The sequence below is a fragment of the Temnothorax nylanderi genome, unplaced genomic scaffold (genome assembly GCF_030848795.1).
Source record: "Temnothorax nylanderi isolate EJ_2023f unplaced genomic scaffold, tnyl_v1.0 TNYL_tig0424_pilon, whole genome shotgun sequence".
In the NCBI taxonomy this organism is placed as follows: domain Eukaryota; kingdom Metazoa; phylum Arthropoda; class Insecta; order Hymenoptera; family Formicidae; genus Temnothorax; species Temnothorax nylanderi.
Genome location: NW_027249486.1, coordinates 61,497 through 87,236, shown reverse-complemented (window position 1 = coordinate 87,236; position 25,740 = coordinate 61,497). Strand labels below are relative to the sequence as shown.

Below are 25,740 nucleotides of genomic sequence, written 5' to 3'. Positions count from 1 at the left end.
AACATTTATGTCATATTGCCGTCAATTCATTCACTGATGATTAATTGTTGTGGACCGAGAAGAAAGAAAAAGGGGGAAAAAAGAGAAAGGCTAAAAATATTCTCGCGTACGGAACAATGTACGTGTGTTTCAAGAGCTCCTCGAAATTAAAAAGTCAAAAATATGCTTTAAGAATGAATAAAACATAAAGGGTGAAAAATTACATTTATGAAATTTATAAAATTCATAAAGTTTGTATTATATTTGATGTCTGTAGGATAAGCTAGGAAATATCAATATAACATAATGAAACATGAAATTGAACAAAAATTATCTCTCAATAATTATGAAATAAAGCTGATAGACAAATGATTTTTTTCATGGAGCTCTTACTTCGCAAAACTCTGTAACAGATTTCTCGTGAATATGCGATATGAAAATCGCTCTTGGAAGTGAAAGAACGTATCCATAGCAACGTGAGTCGGATAATATCGTGCGAGCAACTAGGACGGCAACTCGATGGCGTGCACAATATGTCGCTTCGCATCCGAAAGCTGAAACTCGAAAACCGAGCGACCTCGCGATTCTGCTGCGCCCCCAAAAAGGGAAATCCTGTACGGCAAGACGAAAACCGTCATTTTCCCTTTCCCTCTTTGGGACACGCGGCATCGCGCACATGTTTTCTTGAAGCAGGAGTGAGTCACGAATTTGCAGTACAATGAAGGAAGCAGAGGATTTAAAGTAGGGAAGAAGATGGGAGGACGACCGAGATCTTAAAGGGCATGCCGTGCCTTGTATGGAAACGAGCCTCTATCTTAATGCAAAAACGTCCTCTTTATCTAATGCAGCTTCCTCCCTGGGTACTGTCGGCTTACGATTTTCCTCTCCTCCTCCTCCTCCGGTCCTCCGGTCTTCGTGGTCCTTTAAGGAGGAGAAACCGCGAAGGAACCCATGGTGGTAACGGAACAGACGGATAGATAGACGTAAAGAGATTCGGGGATGAGAGAGCGATGGTGAGAAGGAGAGGGGTGGGTTAACCTCCCTAGTCCGATATAATATCGCGTTACGTACACCTACTACCCCTTCCCCCGGCCTTTGGCTCCACGTTCCCTCCATTCTCGGCCCTCTTTCATATGCAAAACCATCGTCGGCGCTCCATTGTGGCGCATTGTGGGATCGGGAGCCTCGGTCCAGTCTACCACACCTCGTTTATTTCCCGCCATCTCCTCCGCGCCTCTTCAGAACCCCCTCACCTAACTCTTCATCCCTTCTCATCTTTCGCGTTTTATTCGTGGCTTTCCAACGCCGTCACCCACTTATATAGTGCGACTCGTCCCTGAGTTCTTATTTTCTCGACTTTCGACCGCCAAGGTACGGTTGTTCCCTTTTTTTAGAGCGGCGTGTAATATAAATGGATAAACTCGCTAATTAAAAGTTTCGCGATTCTCCCTCTTCTTGTCCCCCCATCACGATGCTCACTGTTGAACAACTCGGTCGGACAGCCATCCCCTTGCCCTGCGTACCTTTATTGACATCACGGTCGGGATTCGAGATGCTAGAGTATTATCTTGTAATCTTTGTATTCGACTTTTTTCGCTCTCCTTTTTCTTCCCCGTTTTCGTCCTATGACGATTTTAACCCTTTCGAGACGATTCTTTTTCTATTATATTTGTTGAGATTCATATCTATGATAAAAGAAATTAAGAAAATTTTTCTATCTAATTTGAGATAATTTAACAATAAAGAATTTATTCCTCTTTTATGCTTGGGGTTTTAACAATATTTCTGAAATTTGAAGTATATAATATAACTAGAAAAAAATCAAATTTTTTTAAACAAATAATTTATAGCATCTTGAAAGGGTTGATTCGAGAATTTAAACACTACGCGAGCTCTGCGATCTGAAGTTCATTTTCATAATTTACTTGATCTTTATACAATATTTGTACAATTAAAATGAAAAAGAGAATAAACAGAAGAAAGAAAAACTTTCCAATGAAATTTTGATTAAGAAAAATTAACTTACTAAAAAATCCATAGTTAAATAGCGCGATAATAATTTTAGTGCGCATCCTGCATACATGAAATGTGATTGCTTATTATACATTGCTTATTTCACCACGGATGTGCGCGAAATTCGTGCGTTGCGCCCGAGAACACGATAACGGTTGGGTTAAACGTTAGATTTTATGGCAGAACACAACGTCGAGCGTCGCGGCGCGGCACGGCACGGCACAGTGCGGTACGGCACGGCACGCTTGACGGTACAGCGAAACGCACTCATCCGCGTAGCCGCGTGCGCGGAATTCGAACGATTAACCGATTCACGTGACACGCACGTTTCGGACGGAGATTACTCGTTCTAGCGTACGCTCCCTGGACGTACCGGGTGATACGAATAAAACGCGCTAATCTCCTTTGTTACTTCGTGTAAGAGCGCATCGAATAAGCTGAAAGCTGGATCCAGACCGAGTAAACGAGTGCGAATAAACGCGGAATAGACCACTTGCTTCGATCAGCACTGGTGACGCCATTCTCGTTAAAGCAAACTCTTCACTGGCGTTTGTTTGCACTCGTTCACTTAGTCTGGGATACGACTTGAGATCATTCGTCTCGGGAGTTATGCAATCGACGTAAATAAGATTTAAAAAATTGCATATTTAACGATAAATATCGGTTCGGGACGTTTACAAAGAATTATTCGTTTAAACGCACAGATATTGAAACCTTTGGTTACGCTTGTTATTCTCGACTTACTTTTCCTACTCTTAACTTTGTTAACTTGATAATACGTCCTATGATACGTAAGATATTTACACATAACTTGGACACAATCGAAACTCATACGAGAAGAGAAAGGTTTCGTCTCTAACTGAATCGCTAAAATTGATTGCTGCTGCTAAAACGCGACCTATCGTCTCCGATCTAAACTCTAATATTAAGTTACATATCTCGTTTATTTGTCTAGATTATTAGTGCTTACTGTTAAAAACATGCTCATGCAACCTCGTGTATACTCTCCGTTATCATATATTCATGCATCATTGGCATGCCTCTCGCATATAGACAGGAATTCAGTGACACGCTAAGAACAATACGTATCCAGCACGATCCCGCTCCTCGGACTCGGCAATTACTCAGGGCGCATAACACGTCCGAACAATGTGCATCTCAATCCTTCTCCAATGCAGCTTGCACCATATTTCATTTCGCACGAACATTCAAACCTCAAGTGCGTTTTATGCATTGTAAACAGACACATGTGCAAATAGAAATTGTGCATTCGTGGACAAGCCGATGTGGACCTGAATGTTTTCGTATCGGAGGGGCAGGGCACGGAACGATTTACCATGATGACACTTTGGGAAATTGGTGCAATATGACGCACAATTGTAACCCGCTCGAACTCGAATGAGAAAGAGTTACGTCGGATAGAAGATCGTGATATAAAATAACAAGACGTTTGGATGGAAATTATATCATATCCCATAATTTTTGTTAGAATAATATTTCGTATTCTTTCGAGATATTCGCAAATTGACGCTCTTGTGCAACCAGAATCGATATAATACGTCTATAATATTCCGTTAGGCGTAACGATAAAATGTACAAAATTTGATAGAAGTACAGAGTATCTTCGAGACAATAGTAAGTAGAAATAGGAATAATCTTGAGATCATGTAAGATAACACTTGTGTTTATTTGGCACGAATGTGCTTAAAGTTGGAAATTAATATGCCTAACGTTTGTAATTATTGATTTCATAATCTGTCATTGTTTCATGCCCATCATTCCTGTTTTGAAATATTCTTTGAAACTTCTCGTCTCCAGATTTCCAGGTATGCTATTATCTACCGAGGCAACAGAATCCAGAATTCTTTTTTATACAAAGTATTGTGTATTGAAAGAAGTAGTAGGCTAAATCACGCATCTTTAAAATTACTATTAAACAAAATTATCGTATTATTAAAGACATAATTACGAGATACCAGTTCGTAAGCTGTGTAAAATTGTTGTCTATAAATATTTTAACTACCTTTTACGATCCACTTTTGCATTCATTAACTCTCGTTCAAAACAAAGGTAGATGCTGTTGCCTGGGGGTGATCGTCGAACTACCTCGATTTTCCAGCGGGTGCGATTAAGCATCGAAGCTTAAATCTAACAAGCGGAAAAGCCGGATACTAGGCCTGAACATCTTCGCTGTAGGCTCGGGCTCGTATTGGCCGATCCACGAGATTCGCTTGGAGCATAGGGCATTCAAGTTGTAAGCAGTGTGCTCGTTGCGCGTTTAATGTTAATTTGAACGTCATCGTTCTGCCAGTTCCTATTCAAGTCGATCAGGAGTGAAACTCAGTTTGACGGATAAACTTGTTAATCATCTTCATGAGTTGTTCGAGCTCTTTTGTCCTGCGAAAGTTATCCGGGAATGAGAAAAGAGTGTGTGGTTTTCGATCAATACATGATACACGTGCTATTTTCAAATCTGAATGTAAATATCAGTCTGATGAAGAAAACATAATATTTGTAGTACAGACATTTATGTATCAATTGCTTATGTGGCTGGTAACTATATGAATACGGAGCGTTTCTCTTAATGATCGAAATCAAGAGCTATATACGAATTAATCAATTGAATTAATACGAGTGGTTGTTGATCGATCGCGATGATAAATTGTGCATGCCATGAATGTATCTTCAAAATTTTATCGTTATGCACGATACACTATACAGGCGAACTGATTCTTTCATGATAATTACGCGATGATCGTATTTTCTGATGTTTTTTTTTAGTTTGCAACGATCGAAAATGGTGGATATGTTGTTACGCTAAATCACAATAATTGAAATTACTCGGATTTTCAGAGATGGCAAAGTAAGATGTTCAAATATTTAATATCAACGAGAAGTGTTATTTTTTAACAAGAAAATATTTTGCTCAGAATTTTACTCTTTTTAGACAATACGTTATTATTTCAGTTTTTTTAAAATATCTCATACGTTACAGTATGGCAGAACAACGATTTTCCATTTTCGTATAAAAATAAAATTGAGATACACGAATATACAATATTTTCTGCTGCAAGTAATCCCCTAAAAATTTTAATCTATTTATTAGAACTGAATAATGTAAGAAATTTCATCCATTTAATGAGATGAATAATCGGTATGACCATTTTCAATCTAAAATATTCTCTGAAATATTTTTATTTGCGAGATTTTGAGGAAAATCAATGAAAATAATCGCAAATCTACGAAAACAAAATTTTCCTTTTACTCTCACAGATCTCTATACGCTTAATAATTTAAAAGAAAAGAAATAATGAAACCGTCACGATGATCCTTATTAGAAAGGAACGTAAACTCCCGCGCAGTGGATTGTCCGACCGTGTTAAAAGAAAGAAGTTGAAACGCGGGCGAGCGCATTGCCGGAAGTAATCGCATTTTCCAACAAGTTATAAACTCTGACAGTGCCAAGTTTAATTAAAACCTACGACGGTCGCGCGGGCGGCGCCGAAATTTCTTTCCCCGGGCGAGAGGTCTCCGCGGCTTGGGGGAAAGGGAGCCGGCTATCGGGAAGTTATCGGTTCAACAAGTGGAGCCGTAAAGCGCTTAATACGCCACATCGGCGATATGTTCTCGCGCGAAATCAATTTCGCTACATATAGCGGCGCCGTGTGCCGGCCTTGATCAATCTTCCTTCCATTGCCGGGATCGCGCCATTACCAGAAAGTGTAAAGCGGGACTTACGCAATTACACGCGGCTCTGAGCTCTCTACAGGGTGTTCCGAAAAAAGTACAAATAACTCCTTTCCAGCAATCTGTTTTAAAATTACGAACCAGAAAGTCATAAAAATTTATATAAGATTGCATTGCGATTAAAACATTATTTGTATATAAGAAATTATATATTTAAAATAATTGCTATTTGATATATGATAAAATTTTGCTGTCCAATTTAAAGATTTTTACATTTTAATAATTTTACTAAATAATTTTATCGGTATTTGGTAAAATTGATAATGATATTAATTAAAAATGTGTTTTATGTGTAATTACTTTCACGAAAATGAATTTCCAATCTCTTGAAGTCTCTGCCTGCCGACCGGCAGAAGATCAACCGAGAGAGTCACTTAATTAACATTCATATTTCCCGCAAGTTTGTTAAAACAAATTCTAAGTAATAATAAATATTTTAACATGTATACTTTAATGAAATCAACGATGCTTGTGATCTTATCTCGGACATTCACGCGGCGAGAAGCCGAAGAAATTATTGCGCCAGTAATATTGGACGTGGCCTTTTGGAAAGCATGATTCCATGGAAACGGGGGTGGGCAATGTGCCCGAAAGCCATTGTCAAAAAAAACAATAGCTGCAACGATGGATCGGCTTTTTTTGTATCCATTCATCCTCTCGCGATTCGAATTCTTTTCAGAGAAAGGACAAAGGTGGAGATCGATCGATCGATCCGAATAAATTCCGTCCTGGCTACGCGACGCGTTAATATTGATAACATCGATTTCTCGATAAACGTTTGGTCTACTTTGCGTTTCAAATCTCTCTACGACATTAGGAAGAAGATGCTAGCTTGAAACACGCGAGCGTATGTATTGCGATAGCTACAACTCCAGTATCTTAATTGCGATAACTCGCGACGCATAACCCGCAACGCGAACAAAATGGGAAAGCCGTTATTACGTGCGCGTCTTAAGTTCGGTAATAACTAGACGCATATAACTATCGGCTGTAATGACGGGTAATAATACATTCTTTCGACGCGCGAAGGCATCATTAACCATTTCGCATGGAAGAGTCTCTCTCTCTCTCTCTCACTCTCTCTCCAGCGTGAATTGTCAGTATTTCAGACGAAGTGAACGAAGAGAATAAGACAGAAGGAACGTGAAGAGACTATGAAACTTCGGTTGCCGCGTCGTAGTCGGGCGGTACCTGTATACCGGCTGATAGATGAAAATGGATGTCGTATACAGAGAGATAGTTGGTGATGGTGGCTGCTCTGGCAACTGTGGTAGTATATATATATTTCTTTTTCTTTTTTCATAGCTGGCAGTAGTGCAGTTAAATGCAGTGCTGTGAAGTGCAGGCACGCGCGCATATAGGTGGTGCAGTAGTAGTAGTAGTAGTGACAGTAGTAGAGTTAGTAGTAGTAGGTAGTAGTAGATAAGATAGTAGTCCATTACAGGCGGACACAGGTTAATGGTAAAATAGTTACCCGGGCCTTGACGCTGCCAGAGTGATCTCCGCTCGCGGAGGAGGAAGGACTCACCCGGTATCCACCGAGGTTGTTCACCACGCAGGTGAAGGTAGCGTCTCGACCCTGCGGGATCGTTACGTTCTCCAGCGGGTAAGCGAAGTCTGGCTCTAGCCCCGTCACTGAAACAGACAACAACAACGGTCGTTCGTCAATTGAACGCAATTCTCCGTGCTCCGCTTCATTCCGCTTCATCGCCGAAAGTTTCGACGGAGCAAATAACTCTTTAAAAATAAATTATTAACTCTATAAGATTTAAGAGCTAAGATTTGAGTATTTTTTAGATGAATTAGAATTATATTAGATGAATTAGATACTATATGTATCTAGGATGAGAAAATGAGGATAATTATATTTATAAAGAAGAGCGTTACGTGTTTTACATTTTATATATCACTTAAGCATACTGCATATTAAATTAGTCAATTCTCGACAGAGTAAATCGGAAAGTCGCAGTAGTTTCGTGAAAATATCCCGAGGCACTTTTGTCACGGTACGCACTGGATACGCGGATATTTTATGTCGTGTTATATATTCATGGAAAAAAACGGGCCTTTGTAGAAAGTTTGGCGTTATGGAGCATTCATACAGCTATCTCATAACAGGAACTATCGTGCACTATGCGCGAATGCCTAAGTACCGGTGGATTTTTTTGCGAAACGTTCAAAAGTGATAAACGGGTCAGTGACGAAACTTTCCAAGCAATTTTCTCACATTTCCCAGCTATCTATAAATTCTAAAAATAGATTTGTTTAAATATTATTTTTACCTGTATTGTTTTCACTAATGTAACAGCATGATACTTGCAGGGTGTAATGTAAAAATAACGATAATGAAAAAATAAAAAGACATGACATTAGCAGTGACAATGACTTGATTAAAAGAAATTAAGAGATCAAACATTTCTTTATTACTGTCCACTGTATATACAAATCACTGTTAACGTATTCAGCAGCGGCACTAAATTAATTTGTGGAATTCAAATAGTTTGTTAACAGTATCTCATTGTGGTGCTTGTATTTCGCAGGCTGTAACGATCCAAATCGACAACATTTAGCCGATTTACGATGTAAAAGTAATCAACGCGGAATTAACACCTGTCGCATGTGAAATAGTTTCCCGGCGAACTTTATCTCGGAACCTATATTTCGCGAGTAAACGATACAGTGAAATTGCCGGAAATGTCGCTCGTTTTGTGTGAAATAGTATATCATTCTTTTTTTTAATATTTCCTACCTACAAGTCCAATATTTTTATTGTGTTACTTCAATGTGGCATAAAGGTACTTTCTATTATTTATAGTAAAAAAAAGTGTCTTATCGTCTGTCATTTCATCATCTAGAATTGAATATCAATTAATATAATAGACTTGATGTAGATTTTGATAATTTTATAATTTTTTGTTACACACTTGTCTAAACCTATAAACATATATTAAATCGTAAACGATATTTTATTCATATAAAAAGAACAAAGAATCCAACAATCACATTTCGTGTAGTAAGAATCGAGAATTTCCGAATAGCGACGCGATAGCGAAGGCAATACAGGAAATTGGTAAGCTATGTGATGGAAATTCTATCGACTATATTTTTTCTCGCCGCGGTCGGACAATCGCTGCTATAGCAGGATTTAATATTGGAAACTCAATCCCTGCTACTTCTAACACTTACCTTTGTGAACGAATTTGCACATTTTCACCGTAGCATTCCGCGTGTGAGATTTAATAACTGTAGTTTCAATAAATGGGATTTTTCTTGTGAACTGGTCGATCAATATACAAAAAGTACTCTACATAGATTTTTTTGTCAAAAAAATATGCTTTATGAGTAACAAACGTAAGAGTCGTAGTATCCCATTTTACTATATTGCAATATTTAATGTTTATTAAGAAAGTATAAAGATATATTTGGCCCAAGGAAGAATGTTTGTTAATATTATAATCATAAACTCACTTTCTCGATGTTTTTACATATCATCTGTCATCTTTAATATATTTTAGTATATTATAGCTTTTTTTATATAGAGCGCTCGCAGCCTTTGCCCGATTTGCAAAAGAAAACCGGAATATTACGTAATGCATCATATGGCCATTATGTAATTGCAATTGCGATGCGGAAGAGGCGTTTCCGAGACAAAGAGAGATTCAATATGATGCTCGTGTCTGGTGAACGATACAAAGAAACTGACTTACGAGAAAAGTTCGCCCGTCTCTACCGCGAGAAGAACCTTCGCGTATTGAATTTAAATTTGCGGCTGGCAGCAGCAGCAGCAGCCGTAGTAGTAGCTAGTATCATCTAATGTAACTCGGTTATGTGAATTTTATGAGGCCAAATGGAAGGTGGGAAAAACGCGCCTTATGAAAGCCGCTGATCGATTTATCCGACATTCTCACGGTGACAGACGCGACTAAAAATGGTTGCGCGATCTTCGCGCTTCGGAAATATTCCGATATCTTTACAATGTTGCAGTATCTTATGGAAAAATTATCTTTCCTTTATGACACAAGAAATTATATCAATTTTTATATACGCGATAGTCACGAAGTGGCAATGCGGACGGTTGTCAATAAATATTATGTATATACGTTCTATTTCAGTCAATATGTCATTTTAGAACGCTATTAGTTGATTAAAAATATTACCTCTCGATATTATCGATAATCGTGTGTAATTACAGATCACAAATTAACGTTCTTTTTTTTAAAACATATAATGGAAAAATAAGATGAATTTATTTCATGCTGCGGATAAAACAATGGCTCGTTACCGAAATGCCAACAGATGTTTATTTCCACGACCGTTGAAAACCGGCAAAAGCTCCGCGTGTGGCTAAAATGAAACGCTTTATACCACGGCTACATTTGCGACACCATTTGTGACGCTAATATAATTGGTTACGCAGATACGGGCGCTGTAATTTGTCGCAATTACGACAATGTGAGGTGCTACGCTTTAAGGAAAATAGCTTTTTCTCCAGAGGAGGGGTAAATTTTACGGTCACGGTGTGACGAAGATGTAGGACATATCGCGGTATGCCGCGAAGAGCCGGGAATTTTGCCGACTGAATTTTCCGGCGATATTTGAAGAGTGACGTACATACGTAAACACTAAGTAATTTTGCACGTTTGTAAAATATATCGAAATTTCTGTTTATGCTAAACATGTCGACGGCCGAATAAATTGAAACAAATAGAATTCACTGCCATGTCATTGCTGATAAATATTATGACGCTATTTCTCAATGTGTCTAATGAAAAGTTTCTCTTCCTCTCTCTTTTTTAGTTTAAAACAGAAATATTCTGTTACCATAATTTTGTTTAGTACAATTCTTACTGTATTCAATGCCAATTTACATGCAACAAATGTTGCTCCTTCTACTTTGCAAATTATTTTATTAATTTTTCATATTTTAATTATTGTACAAAATATAAAATTAAAATACTAATGTAATGCGCTCTATATAACAAATTTTATGATATAATATAATTTTTTACGCCTAAGTAAGTAATGATAAGCTGATTATTCTAGTAGAAAATTTTAATTATTATAATTTTTTAATCTTTTTTGTTTTAATAAAAATTTGTGCAATTGACTAGTAACACCACTTGAACCGGATTATTAAATCTAATTTAAAATTGCAGAATAAAATTAAATCTGGCGTTAACTCTGGTTTGATTTGAAAATGAAAATTAATTTATAATTATACAATATTTTCTCAGAAATTGTGTGATATTTTTCACGATAATTTAATCTGTCATTGTTCTGATTTGTTAAAATCTTATATTTTACTTTATTCAGTAAAAACGACAGAATTTGAAAGAAAAGATAATATTATTATATTATAACATATGAATATTAATTTTTTAGCTGTGTTAAACTTTGCTATAATAATGAATTGATTGATGTACGACATTTAATTCTTATATCTCACGGAGCAAAGTATGCTGTTTCAAAATCGCGATTATTCCTCGCAAACAATTATCAACAGCGTGATCAATTGACTTCTATAAACGGCTCCTAAGGATATCGAGGTGACTATTATTTATTAGAGCAGTTACTTTGCAGTTTACCGTTTTTCATTCGAAACAGAAATCGAAATGATAGGAAATAGAAATTATAAATTATTGCTCATAATAATCATTCCCTTAAAGATATTTAGATTTCAATATGTATCTTTCATTGCGTTTTAGATTCAGATATACATATAATAGTTTGTTTAATTTTTGGGTTTTCAAAACGCGAAGTGTCACATGAATCGAAAATCGGAGCGAGTAATTCAAGTAGCGGGAAATCCGGAAATCTGTGTTGTATCAACTATTTTAATACACATGTTAACAATACATAATAATGTACAAATAATTAATACAAATATTGATAATACATGTATTTTGTGAGGTTTCGAAATGTACATGCAATACAGAAGTTTGTTTATGCATTTTCAGAGAATCCTTTGTGTTTTAACTAGCTGTTAAATTGACTTTATTAATCGTATTAATCGTATCGAAAATTTCCTAGTGATGAGTACGCGCGATTATAATTAATTATGTTTTTGCGCAGGTGTATGTGAGTGTTATGAAGAAATAAAGAAAAAACAAGAAAGAAACAAAGAAGGAGGAGGAGGGGATCCAGAGAGGCATCGAGAGACAGCGGAACAACGGGGTGAGTAATCTATTTTATTTGCAAATCAATCGTTTGTAATTATTTTATGTGAATGATAATTATTATTTGAAATATTAATCATCACGGGCATCGCTGTAATACGTATTTATATTTCAACGGGTAGCTTATATCACAATTCTCTTGCTGCTGTACTTCATATCAGTAAATGGTAAATCATATTTTATTTCAATTTGAGGATTTATGGAAATTGTCTATCAGGCACACATATAATACGTGTAACGTATGCATGTACCAAATTAAAAGAATAAGAATATTATAGACAGATGTATTAATATTTTACGAATTTATTGCACTCTTAAAATGGATATGTTAAAATAGATGAGTAATATTTAACGTCTGACCGGGAATACGTACAATTATCCACTGATTTATTGTGCAAGAGAATGCACACACGCGTATACATAAAGTAATTAGATTAGTAAAAGGAAACGCCGTGCCGAAACGCTTGCACTTTATGCGGAGCAACGGTCCCGCATAAATTGTCCTCGCCTACAAAGGACAGTGTAAAGTAATGCCACTTAATCCATCTACCTTTACAATAAAACCATCGCGCGACTATCCTACGAAGCGCAGTGCAAAGTCCCGAGCGTGTAATGTTCGTTTATCTTCCATCGCCCATAAAGCAACGACTCGTGCAACCAAATGCAAATTTTTGTTTACGTTCTGTCAGCACTTTTATTGCGCAATTATAGAGCGTTTCTATAAACTTTCTTACGCTTGCGAGAGGAGAGGTGGCTGAAGAGCGTCTGGATAGGCTAAATGTATGATACATATCGTAAATTATATTATTACGCGATCAATAATAATATTTCATAAGTAAAAGGTACTTTTTCTTATCTAAAATTATACGATCTACGCGATCGATTCCCAGGAAACCCATAATTTCCATCTCGCGATACATCACTTCGCTGTATCGATGGCGAAAATGCATCTCACGGAGTTACGAGCTTCCAACTATTCGCGCTGCACTTCCACGGAAGATGCGAAGTATGGAAAATGCGAGGCCGGAAAAATGCAAAGAGTACGAAGTGCATCGCGCAGCATATTCCCACTCAATTAAGAAGTTTCCCTATCGAAAATTTTTCTTGTAAACTCACGAAGGAAGCACGCGTTCGCATTTTCCACGCGTTTCAAGCGTGTCCGCGTTGCGAGTGTCGATAACGACGATGATATATCAAAGCGTCGCGATAAAAATACACTATCGACGCTTACGGCTGAAGGGATTACACGGGGTTGAATTTGACAGAGAGAGAAAAGAGGAGGCGTTCGAAAGGTTCAGAGTTCGTATTTTAGTCGATTCTATCATAAGTTTGCGAGACGAGCTACTTTTTCTACCGATCCGCATCTCGTTACACGTTATAGTGTTCATGGATCCGCATCGCGATGTTCTTCCGGATTCATGCCACTGTAAATACAATACTGACATACGGAAATCTTTTGCATGCCAGAAGTTTCATATACCCGACGAGAATGGATGACGTTTGCGCGCGATGCACACATATGCGTCAAAATTGCGCAGACGTGACAGATATGAGAGGATGTACAGAATTTATCAGAAGTCTTATTTTTCCCCACACACACACACACAGTTGCAGATTCTTATATAAAGTTTTCTCTCATAAAGTTTTACTTTCACAGAGGTTTAATCTAAGACGTTTAATCCGAGATATTTAATGTTGCAAATTAAAAAAATTAATGACCTCAAGTAATAATGACGAACAGCTCGTAAGTTTAACTTTGTTGAAGACATAGTTCTTCATTAGTTATTCATTAAGAAATCTGTAATTAAGGGAAAGCCACGTGGCTTTATAGATACATACTATAGAGAATCTCGATCGATCCGTGGCCGCGATAATTCATTGAGTTAAGTCTACGCACGTACAATGCGAGTAGAAGTTTTGAGTGTTATAACAAATGTATCTTGCAGAGTGTGCTACCATCAAAAAGTTCGGTAACTGGGCGTCGTTGACAAATCGATCGTACGGGCCGTTTCAGGAAACTTAAATTTAAATCTTGAAACTTTTAAATTCAAGTCTCAAATTTAAAAAAAATAAAATTGTTTAGCCAAAACATTACAGCTAGATTTATACAGGATTGAATAAAAAGATTATTGAGTCGCAATGTGTATTTTACACATTACGGAATGTCTTGTGAATTCAGGTGTCAATAGATTGAGAAAAAGTAGTATAATTCAGTTTTAAATCAGCCCGCGGGTTGGCTTTTTATCTGGCGGAAATGGTTTTTAATCGGTGCTTAATCAAATTGAGAATGTGCCTGCCGCAATTATGCAAATACGAAAACTCGTACGTTCTGTTATTCACGTATATTTAGCTACGAGGAATAGTTCCATATTTATGTAGAGAAAAATTAGAAGCCGAGTCAACGGCGCGCCTTTGCCTCGAGCACTCTAACGCGTATTCAGTGCATATGTCGGGAGTTTTCCGACTGTGCCGCTAAACTAGCCATAAATTTGATTTCGCGGTTTAACCTGAATATACCAAAACACATACGTTAGAAAATTTTTGCAAAATATGTATTATCATAACATCTTGCAAGAATTACAGGAATTACAGCAAGAGTATAATAGATCGTGATAAGGATTTATTACGAGTAAAATTTTAATAATTATTGCTTGTTTGACTATATTTAGGTATATTGACTACATTTACTAGATTCGTATCGTTGTTGAGATATAACGTGTTTGTGTATTTTTTTGTAATAAATTAGGCACGTTTTCTTTAACTTATAACGCCGCTTCGTTCGGCGTTATGATGTTTCACGCTGCTCCCATCATGTATGACGCGGAGGCGAACTGAGAAACACCACGTTCTCTAGGAGGTTAGAGAAAGCAGTATCCCAAGCGCTTTTACGACGGGAAAAAGAATTGTGTAGCGAATCGACTGAGTTTATAGCGTCCGTAATACTAACGTCGAATATCACGACACGCAGCGTCGCGCCGTAACACGAGTCGAATTATGTTTGGCATGCTCGATTAAAGTCCCTGAGCCAATAATTTCTTTCTTGGACGTATCTCGTACAGAGTATTTTGTTGAAGTTAATCTTCGTATATATTTCTATATGAAACGAAACGAATATACTTATTAGTAGTTAATATATTATATTACTGACTACTCGCGTGTGACATAATATGAGTGAAAGATCTCTGTCGATTTGCCATGCACTGACTAATGATTAAAACAGCAATCTCGTCATCAAAATATGTTCCACCCATTTCCTATGCGAGCTAAATGCATGCTCTTACGACTTTTATCCTCCGCCGAGATTTGGCTTTCCTGTTGCTTACCACATTTGCGACAAATTTCTCAAAAAGAGCTCTCAGCTTTTCTTTCATCCGAGACATATCATCTTTTTCGCACAGTCCTCTCGTACATGTATACGTCTAACCATGCGCGAGAAGAAAGGGTTGCTTGTCGAATTTAAATTTGCAGAGCTGCGTTAGGGGGTACGGAGCGATCAAAAAGGGTAAATATCTAGAATATCGCAATGTGATGTGTCGACAGTGTGGCACGGGACGAGCGCGAGTCAAGGAAAACGGCAGCCGCCGCCGCCGCCGCCGCCACCCCGTTGCCACATTGCCCGCTGAATTTTACGAGGGTATTTACATGAGCGCAATATTTTATGGGGCACTTAATGCCAGGTCACGTTCTGTCCCTCACTGCCGGGGCGGTCTCCTATGAATCAAAGTGCGCTTTAAAGATTTCTTTCTCATCCCGCGACGCGGCGGATAAGGAACTCGCTCGGGCTCGTACCTCGTACGGAATATCTTACGTGGCATCTACCTATCTTATCTCAGGGGGTCTCTTTCTCGTTTTCTCTCTCTCTCTCTCTCTATTTCTTTATCTCTCTATCTCTTCCTTTCTTCTTCTCTTATCTCTCTTTATTTCTCTTATATATGTCTCTTTCCAACTAATAAATAATCTTCACCCCTTGCGACGCCAGCGAAACTTGTATCGGCGAGGGATCGCGGAATCGTGAAGCGTAAACGACGGAATTCTTTACGCGGCTCTTATCCCGACGCCGATATTATCATCTATTCGAAAACATCCACCTTTAAAGTGCCGTGATAGGATGCAACTTCATCGGGGGATAAAGTATATGATCGCGATGTGCCATAAAGCACGATAATGCTGATATTCGAATTTTTATGACGCACACATTTGTTCAGGAAGAAAACTTATCCAAATAAGGATTAAAACGCGATTTATTGGACGATTGGTGTCGTTTTCAAGCGCAAGCTGTGAATTCATACGATGTGCGTGTGCATATCGCGGCTACTTACGAAAACGCAATCGTTCGCTCCGTTCCCTTCCCCCTCCCTTATCTCTCCTTTAATTCGTTGCGGAGACCCGAGGGCAAATGCAATTACTCCCTTAATCAATTTAGATAACTCGCAGCGGAGCCGGCACGTAATTGTTAACGCGATTATCTGTGGCGCGACCGGAAAGTCGTGGAATAATGGACGGGCATAGGATGCCTAGGCGTCGTAAAGGTCTCTTTTCGGGGTTAATGTCGTCTCCCTTACGAGCGAGCACTCGACCACCCTTGGGGGACGCCTATGTTCACCATAGCATGGGTTTCAAGTTGGCATCGCGCCAATTCGGGATCGAGTATAACTTCAATACCGACGAGATTTCTGTTCTACCAAAGATGCGTGCTCACCGCAGCTCGCAACAACCTAGTTTCAAATTATCACAATTAGTTCGCAAGATGTTCATACGGAGATCAAACAAACGATAAAAAGTATTAAAACATGTTTGCAAATACTTAAATTCTTACGATTCAAAGATTATTACACTACCATTGTTTCCAAAAACAAATTTATTCCAAATTTTTGCCTCGCGGCAACTCGAGAAGAAGAAGACAAATTTAAGCATCACGTACCTCTCTCTGGTGAGCTACAACCGTTGCAGTCGAGAATGCGCCCTCGCGTTTATTGCCGCGTTGTTTTCGCTTCCCGACTTCTTGCTATCGGGAGGTTTAAGCGCGGTGTATTTTCGCAATTAAGACCGAGAGGCGGAGGCGGGGCGGAGCGCGGTTTTGCCGCGCTCTCTTTTGGCCGAATTTAACGCCGGCTCTGGATCAAAATGTCCCGTCCAAGCGTCGCTGTTTAACGGAAATTCGCGCAACATTGTGAACTACTTCCACAATCCGTAACTGACAATACATTTTAATGGTAGGATATATCTCTGTCAATTAGCCGCATTGCCATTATATAATTATCATAAATTAGTTGAATTGCCATTTATTTTTATAACTTATTTATATTTATATATAATTAAATTTAAAAAATCAATTATTGCGCAGATTATTATTATTCTAATTTTATTATTCACTTCGTATCAAAAACATGTAAATTACAAATCTTGAAAGGTTCATATGATTGTGAGTATACAAATTTAAATAGTCTTTTGAAGTCCATTTTGTAAACTAGGTACATTGTTGCAATTATTTTTTAGTCAATTTTAAAATCAATTTTTAATAAGATTTAATTTGACTTTTACGATATTTGAGATTCTATTGAATTTTTTCGTGTAACAAATGATTGTAATGTAAATTTTAACACAGTTGTTATCGGCTATTAATCAATAATTACGTCTGGCGTGCTCATATGATTGATCGCCTCTAACTGCACGAGATGTGCTCTTGTCGGCCAAAAGGAAATAAGTCTGAGCAAATGGGCCGTTTACTGAGCTGCATTCAGCATCGTGGCCTTAGCTGAGAATTAACCTCCCGCTTTTATTGCTATGTACTCTCGTTTAGCTTCTTGCGATCGGGCCTCGGAGCCCGAGGTGTGTGTTCGCATTTAACCTTTTCGTGCCGGCGGTGAATAAAGCTTTTTGCTTCCCCGGGCGATTTCTCGTGCGCTCGCGCTTCACATTCGTATCCATTCTGCAGGGTGTTGCGTGACTTACTGACGGAATACGTTCCTGTAAGATCATTTTTTATCTTACATGAGTATAAATATTTCCAACTCATCATAATATAATAATGTAATAATGTGTATAATTATATGTACATCATGTAAAGTTATTGTTCCAATATTTTATATACATCCTTTATTTTATAATTTTTGATAGGTAAAAAAATATATTTGCGATTTAATCAAAATATCGTAGTAAAAGATAAAATTATTAAAATGGATTTAAAACATTTGTTTAAAAATCATAAGCTTCTATTTCATGTAACTTTACGGCCAAGTTTGCGAAACAGAATTGATTAAAAAGTCGAAGGACGTTTAAACATATAACATTTTCGAGCCAATACTTATGAATATCTGCATTTGCAATTTAACATTACTCCGTTAAGGAGAGTGAACTCGAAGAGAGTTTGTTTTCTCAAACAAGAACGAAGAAGATAAAGTAACTGGGTCGCAAGCTTTATTCTACGATTGTGCCCGACCTGTTTCTTGGAATGTGCCATTGCATTATTGCTTTGTTTCTCTCGACTACCACGGCCATTAAATTAAAGCCTCCTCACATTATCGCGAGATACAAGCGTGTTGACAAGCGTACGGCTTCTTTTGTAAATACTCGTTAAAATTACTCACGGCAAGATTTATCCTTATTCTTTAATGGAGTTTTAATCAAAATGGAAATTTCTCGCCGCTGAAAACGCGAGAATTTTACAAGTTTACGCGATGAAATATTAATTCTGCATTTACATGTCTGTAAACACGAATAATTCTCGACTTGTAAACTAGACTAATTCTAAAAGTCGTTACAATTGTCAGCGTTTAAGAGATTATTAATTGTGTTTGCGCACCGGAATAATATTTTTCACTTTATGTATCGCCGATTTTCTCAAAATCAAAAAATGTGATGCGCGAATATATAGACATGATGCATCTAAAGTGCCTAACTCAGAAGTGGAAGATATTGACACTTTCCGCAACGCTATATAACAATCAATGTTCCCGACATACGTATTATCGCGACAAAAGTTCATAAAATGTCAAACTCACTACGCTTCCGCAATCGTCTGTGAATGAGTGCGTAACAATTCATACGGGAATTAATTTATGACTCTCGCAGAGCAATCGCTTTTGTATTATTTTATAGCAGGTGAAAGGCAAAGAGAGGCAAGAGAGAGAATCCGTTAGCTATAGCTGCGATATTTGTTGAAGTTGCTAATTTAACGGACAATAGAACAGGACGGCGCTTGGTTAATTTCCGAGTGTCATTTACAGCAATAGTCTTTTTCGACGTTTTGATTTCACGAGCGGTGATGTTTGATACGGGCAAATAAATGTAAAATGGGACAAGAGCGATCGATAGGACCGTAATTTGAAGTGTGTCGGAATGAAAAAAGGAATTAGTGCCCAAAACAAACTGTAAATTGGAGCAGAACCCATTTTAGAATAACATACTTTGGATAGAGTTTGTCTATTCTGGTAAAAATAACAAAGTTTTTACTTTGCGAGCTAAAACATATAAAATTTACGAACGTGTAAAGCTTGCGAGGATTTTCCTGTTACGCGTCCATGTCTTTTCAAAGTTATATTTTTCTCGTACGTGTGTCGAGACGATATCGAGACATGCGGATTAGCCGACACGGATAAAAATGGAAAATACATTTTTAAGCATAATCTCGCCGAAGATTTTCCCGAGTCGTTTCGTATCCGCGCGAGAATGATAATGGATGCCGCGATGCGACGAAATTTCGGGAATCCACCCCGATGGGGCAGGATTAAAATTTAATCCGGTCGTGCGAGTCTCGTGTCGTCCAATTATATAAGCTTACGCGAAACGCTTTTTAACGTGGTGATGGTAAAATGAGCTGTCGCTGGAAAAAAAGGGGGAAAAAATAGAAGAAAAATCCGAGGCGAGATGCGAGAGGAGAGAGAAAGAGAGAGAGTGAGGAAAGAGGAGCTAAAAAGAGACAACGCGGGGAACGAACAGGACGGGAAGAGAGAAACGAAGGGTGAACGGATGCCTTTAAACACACACACCCCCCCCCCCCCCCGTCGGATTGCGCGCTTTTGCAAACGCGGAAAACACGTTGGGACCGTTGGCGTTGCTGTACATTTCGAAACAGATTGGTTGGTCGGATCTGTCACGCGGTATCGCGACTCTGACAAGAAAGACGAAACAACCAATCAACTGTTCCCGGACCCTTTGTCCGTTCAAGCGGTGCGGCACGACGCGACGCCAGCCAACGTTGGTGCCGTCCGAATTGAAAATACCTCGTCACCGCGTTCGCCACCGCGCCGTTGCCGCCGCCGCCTCTAAATCCGTCTGCCCGCGATCGTCGCTAAAAGCGCGGATAAAACTTTTCAACCTGGATAGCGTGCGCGTGACGCGAATGAAAAATCTGATAGAGGACGGGGAATCGTAGACGAAGAGCAGGGCGTGGAGAACGATGTGTGTAAGCGTGTGTTAACCGTTAACCGGTTACACACGAAAGGGAGCAAAAATGTTATATTGTTACATGTGGGTCGTCGTGATTGTCGCTTTTTGTTGTTTGTCATCGAGTCCTTTATTCTACGGAATATCTCTTCGATCAAGCACGCTTTTAACTCCCTGCGGGCCTGATGATTGACATACTTTTTCTTTATTTCGCATATAGAGGATTAATCTTCAAAGCGTATGTGGTACTTTTCTCTTGTTATTTGACTTTATACATTAGCGTGTTCCGAGTTATGATTTATTTGTTAAATTAATTTATCAATTAATATCAATTAATTTAATCAACTAATTTATTTATTAATCTATTTATTATATAACTAATTTATTTATTAGGCATTTAAGTTATATATCAAACGAAAAGATTAGAACTATTATAGGAAAATTAGAAATGATTAGAGATTGGGTATTAATTTATTTAAATACACTTAAACACATAAATAAGAGAGAAAGAGAAAAATAAATTTTACTTTCTCTGATAAAATTATAATATAGGTAACATTGAACATTTTTAATATCTGTCAATAAGATCAAAATAAATTCATATTAATCCTACGAAATTCGTACTTATTTGCTTCTAAAAGAGCACTAAAATTGATGATTACATCACGGTAGTCTCAGTTATCCTAACCACCGTTCGCGGAAATGTAATAATTGTCGAATCGGAAGCGAGAGCGAGCGAAGTGGAAGTAGAAATGTCCGCGACCATCGACTGACCGTCGTATAAACGCGGAGAACGTCGGACGAGAGTAGATAGAGAGCGGCTTGCTCGAGGAAGGGTCAAGAGAGGGTGTCCCTGGGTATAAGCAGTCGTGAGCAAGTAACGTGTTATTCGACGTCTCCCACGAGGATTCCGGGCTATCGCCGCCAACACCATCGCTCCGATGGGCTCCGATCCTTCTTCAAACGTTTCTCCACTTCTCTTCGCCGTCGCCTTGCTCATGCTACTTCACGCGACTGCTCTCCCGTGAGTGCCACTACTGCCGCGATCCCAGAAAACAGACTCGCCCGTTGCAAACGGGAAACGGGTCGTGAATCAAGGGTCGTAGATCTGACCGTTGCCATTTACGTTAATGAGCGAGAGCTTGACGATATGAGGTTGCGAGAGATTGCCACTCATATTGTGTTTCTTTACAAAAGTAACTTTAACGGGTGAGCAAGATAAAAAAATAATTTAGCTTGGACTTCCAGTAGCAATACAAATTAAGATTAAGTTCAAATTTTTATGTATTTGATTTTTATTTCAAGGAGTGCGAGATTAAATTAATTGTAGCAGAAAAAAATTTTTTTTTTTTTCGAAATAAATATTTATATAATTTTTACTTCTCTTTATTATTTTTGATCGATATAATATTCTTTCACAATGTGTTATTGTTAGCAATTCAATCGTAAATGAATTCACTGAGTGTAACAAATCCATGCAGAAAGGCTTAAGCGGCGGTTGCGGATGGACGATTAATATTAATTCGCGAGATCATTGTGTCCGCCTGTTTATTTGAATTCGAACGAACTGACGAATTTATATGGATTCGCACGATTCATTACGTCGACAAGTCATATCTCGTTCAAATCAGGATCAGATCGATATATCGAGTTTCGATGCATAAATATTGCTACCGAATCAAATTAAATTAATCAAAAGCGATGACATATGTGTGTCTATATATATTTCCTGAATTAATTGTCTACATCAAAATACATGAATCAAAATCTTGCGGTGTTTTTTAATAAAAAAAAATTCGACATTTTTTTTCCACTATTTAAAACGTCATTATTATTATTAAGAGATATTCTGCGAGCAATCTATTCGAATAATAAAACTGTTTTTGAGTTGATTTCGGGTGTTAGTATGTCATAATAATCTACGCATATTTTTTTGCTATACAACGACTCACTGGCAGATATAAAACGCGTTACACGTATTAAAACTGAAAACATCTTCTCGTCGTAATAACGCGAAGCTCGGATATATGGTATTAACGATTCTGTGACCGTCATATTTTCTCAACAAATGCGTGTGAGAGTGTTTTCCTAGGATGGCGAGAGCGACGAATATCAATATTCGCGAAACGAAGTGTCCGCTGGCCGGCCCGGCTTCGTTTTTCTTCGTTTCTCGAAACGATTAAAAATATTTTCCATAACCACTTGCAGGAACTAATATTTACACAATTTATTTTATATCCCCCGCGCAGATCGGCGAATCGATTATTCTTTATTCGATTATCTCGCTTTGCCGTGCTCTCATGTCACTTTTCTTCCTCGACACGATTTCGAGCGAATCCGCATCGACGCAAAAACGACTGCCCGAGGAATATTTGCTAAAATAAGCACACCGCGAAACTGTATCAATACATGAAAGTTAATTGCCGTCGCACCGATCGCATTGACCGTCCGGTGATATTTCGTTACAGGTTTAATGTGTCACGATGTTTTATCGCGACTATTTTATGCACCGCTTTCAATTGATCCCGCCGAGAAAATTATGTTTATCGGGTTTCAATGAGTATAAATGGTATTTGCCTGAAAGAGTTAATAGTCGTCGAGCAATGAAAAAAGATTAGCGTCGGTCACAATCGATGAATGGCCGCAGCGAATAGATATCTGTTATTAACGGCTCGACGTAATTCCCACAAATTTTGAATAATTATTAGGAGATTCGATATTTATTAATGCTCCGCGAGCGTTAGCAATGATTGCAGAAATTAACATTTTAAACGTTCGCTTTTATATTGACTTACAAACTTTTATCTTGACTTATCTAAATATTTGAATAGACTCCGCGGACTGACAGAATTCTTTAACGCTTCGTTTTGCTCGAAAATGAATTCGAACGAGAGGCCGTGATTTATTAAGTAGAAAATTCTCGACTTAATTTACTCGAACTTAATTTCTTCGAGAAATTCTCTCCTGTTTTTCTTTGAGCACGTGAAGCAATGCTACCGGAGGCGTGCTCGAGGGACGGAGGAATTCCTTGCGCAACTGAAATTAGTGGTCGAGCGCGACGGATGGTCATTGAAATTACGTGTACGTCCGTTTCCTTTTCGAGGACGTCTGGCCGGACGGACGTAGCCCGCCGAGGAATCAGTCTCGACAGCGGAAATTCGACGAAAAGCAAACTCCCTCGCTTTCCTCGGAAACGCTTTCCTCCCGTCCCTTGTGTCTCGAATGTGATTTTCAATCGTGCCGCGCGTTCGCACGAATGTCCCCCTCGCACGCTGAAAGATTCAACGTTGTTAAGACCGTCGCGTATTAAAATTGCACGCTAGAAATCGACATTTGACACTTGAAATCTGTTGCGCAATTTATATTTTCTCGTTCAATTTAATATACATATTATCTTTATAGCCGACAAATTATTTGTTTTGCACGAGTGTTTCGCATGATAAATGCGTAATACAGGCAAGACACGCGTTTATTAATAATTTTGGAAAAGAGAGAATTTATGTACGCGGTGGAATTCGTGTGAAAATCTTCCCTGTACGTCTTACATTCATTTTACGCCGGATCCCTGCCGCGTCTGAGAGCGCTCGCCTACACGTGTTTCTTCCCCAACACGTCGGCACGCGAGATGAAATTATACGATGTACCACCGGTATAGCCCGGTTGAGAGATATAACGCCGCAAACATAAGTTATGTATAGCCGGTTAAGGAGAACAGAATGCCGGCTGTTCTCGCAGCGATTCCCGCAGCCGTGTATTTTACTTCGAATTCTTTTTTTTTTCTCGTCAAGCGGCATTTCTCTCAACTCCCCCTCCTAAATAAGCACCTTGATTTCTAAATTTCCAGCCTGGCAAACTACCCGCAGGTTTTTCACACGTCCACTAAAATGAATTTCATATCTCTCACCAAAAAGTGCAATTATTACATTTCCCACATCTGATATTATTATGAAATTGTTGCCATTATATAATTACATTTTTCTATACGCTGTGATTTCTATTAAGTCGCACCTATGTATTATTAGAAAGTTGAATGATGATCGTAATACATAATAAAATAATTTAAGCCATATGTTATACAAATCGACTTTATCATCTAAGAATTGACAGATAATGAATTATCACAATAGCATTAAAAAATAAATTACCTACGATTTTTTACTATCCATCTAAACTTATAAATTTTAACTGTAAGCAAAAATAAAATTTATATTATTTTTGCTAGCTTTTTATTACTAAATTATTATATAAAATGTTATAGTAAAATAGAATTTTATAAAATGAGATTGTAGAATAGATGAAAAACAAAGGGTCCAGTGCAGTTACAATTTAATAACACACACATTTCCATAATGTGAATTATTAAAAAAAGATGGGAATTTATATACGGCTATGGTTGAAGATGGACCAAAACCATGATGATATCTTCATGGGAACGGGATAGCATTGCAAAAGGGATCAAGAGATAAGAAACCCATGTCCAATATCTTTCCACGTTGTAGAACATTAAAAAGTAAAATCTTAGATCTTGTCGCGTGTAGATAAGCTGAAAGCGAGCAGTGTATCGCGGGCTCAGCAAATGCTTCCCCATTTCGACAGATTCGGCGAGTTGATTTCATCGGATGTACGTACGTTCGACGAACAGGTTAAGCTCGCGTCGGGCAGGCAATCGTGGACATGCTCGCGTATGTCTCACGGGAATGTCCACGTAAAGTAGTCCGAGTCCGAGTCGGAGCGGGTCCGGGGATTAGATGGCGAAACCAGGGAAGCGATCGCGCGAAAAGGTAGTTCTCGGTTCTCCACACGTATTTAAAACTACACGTACACGCATATGATTCACGTACGGTGGATAACCGAACGGAAGAAAGGTCCGACTCTTGATTAGGTGTGAGCAAACAGCGAACTCCCGAATCCACCGTCTTTGCGACCAATGTCTCCGGACGTGTCAAGGCACCTGACCGAATCCCACGTCATTCTCTCTCTTCCGTCCCCACCGCTCTCCGCCCTTCTTTCTTTCCGGCTCTTCTTTTTCTTATCTTATGTCTTCGATTCCGCTACCATCAGGATTCCTTCCGCCATTCGAAATTCTTGCTCTTGTACACTTTCGCGAATAGCGATGATCCTGCTCGTTTCCTCTTTCCAATTTCTCTTTTTCTTCTCGCGCTTTATATTGCTACGTATTCCACGCGACCCTCTGAATTTTCATTTTTGTTATCGAACTCAACATTCGACTATTCCGGTTTTTTTTTATTCTTTGCTCCTTTATATTCCTTCGTACTTTTTTCTGTTTCGCTCGTTTTCGAGTTTGGTTTTGTAATTTTCTTTGCCTTGTCTCAGTTCCTCTTGATCTTCTTTCATTTCTTTCCATCTCTTGACGTCTTCAGTTGCTTCTTTCGATTCGATACGAGTCTATCCTTTTTTCGAGCTTTTCCTTTTATTTTTT

General features: G+C 38.4%; 1 protein-coding gene across 2 annotated transcripts in view; it reads right to left on the bottom strand.

Moving 5' to 3' along the window:
• Positions 1-25,740, bottom strand: part of LOC139782555 (lachesin) — an 86,457-nt gene that overhangs the window by 43,059 nt on the left and 17,658 nt on the right. Inside the window, exon 2 of one of the 2 annotated variants that reach the window (XM_071721573.1) lies at positions 7,268-7,374. In XM_071721573.1, the coding sequence (XP_071577674.1) occupies positions 7,268-7,374 (107 nt within the window). Of the gene's footprint in view, positions 1-7,213; positions 7,375-25,740 lie in introns of both variants that reach the window. The other variant, XM_071721572.1, reaches the window with a different exon arrangement.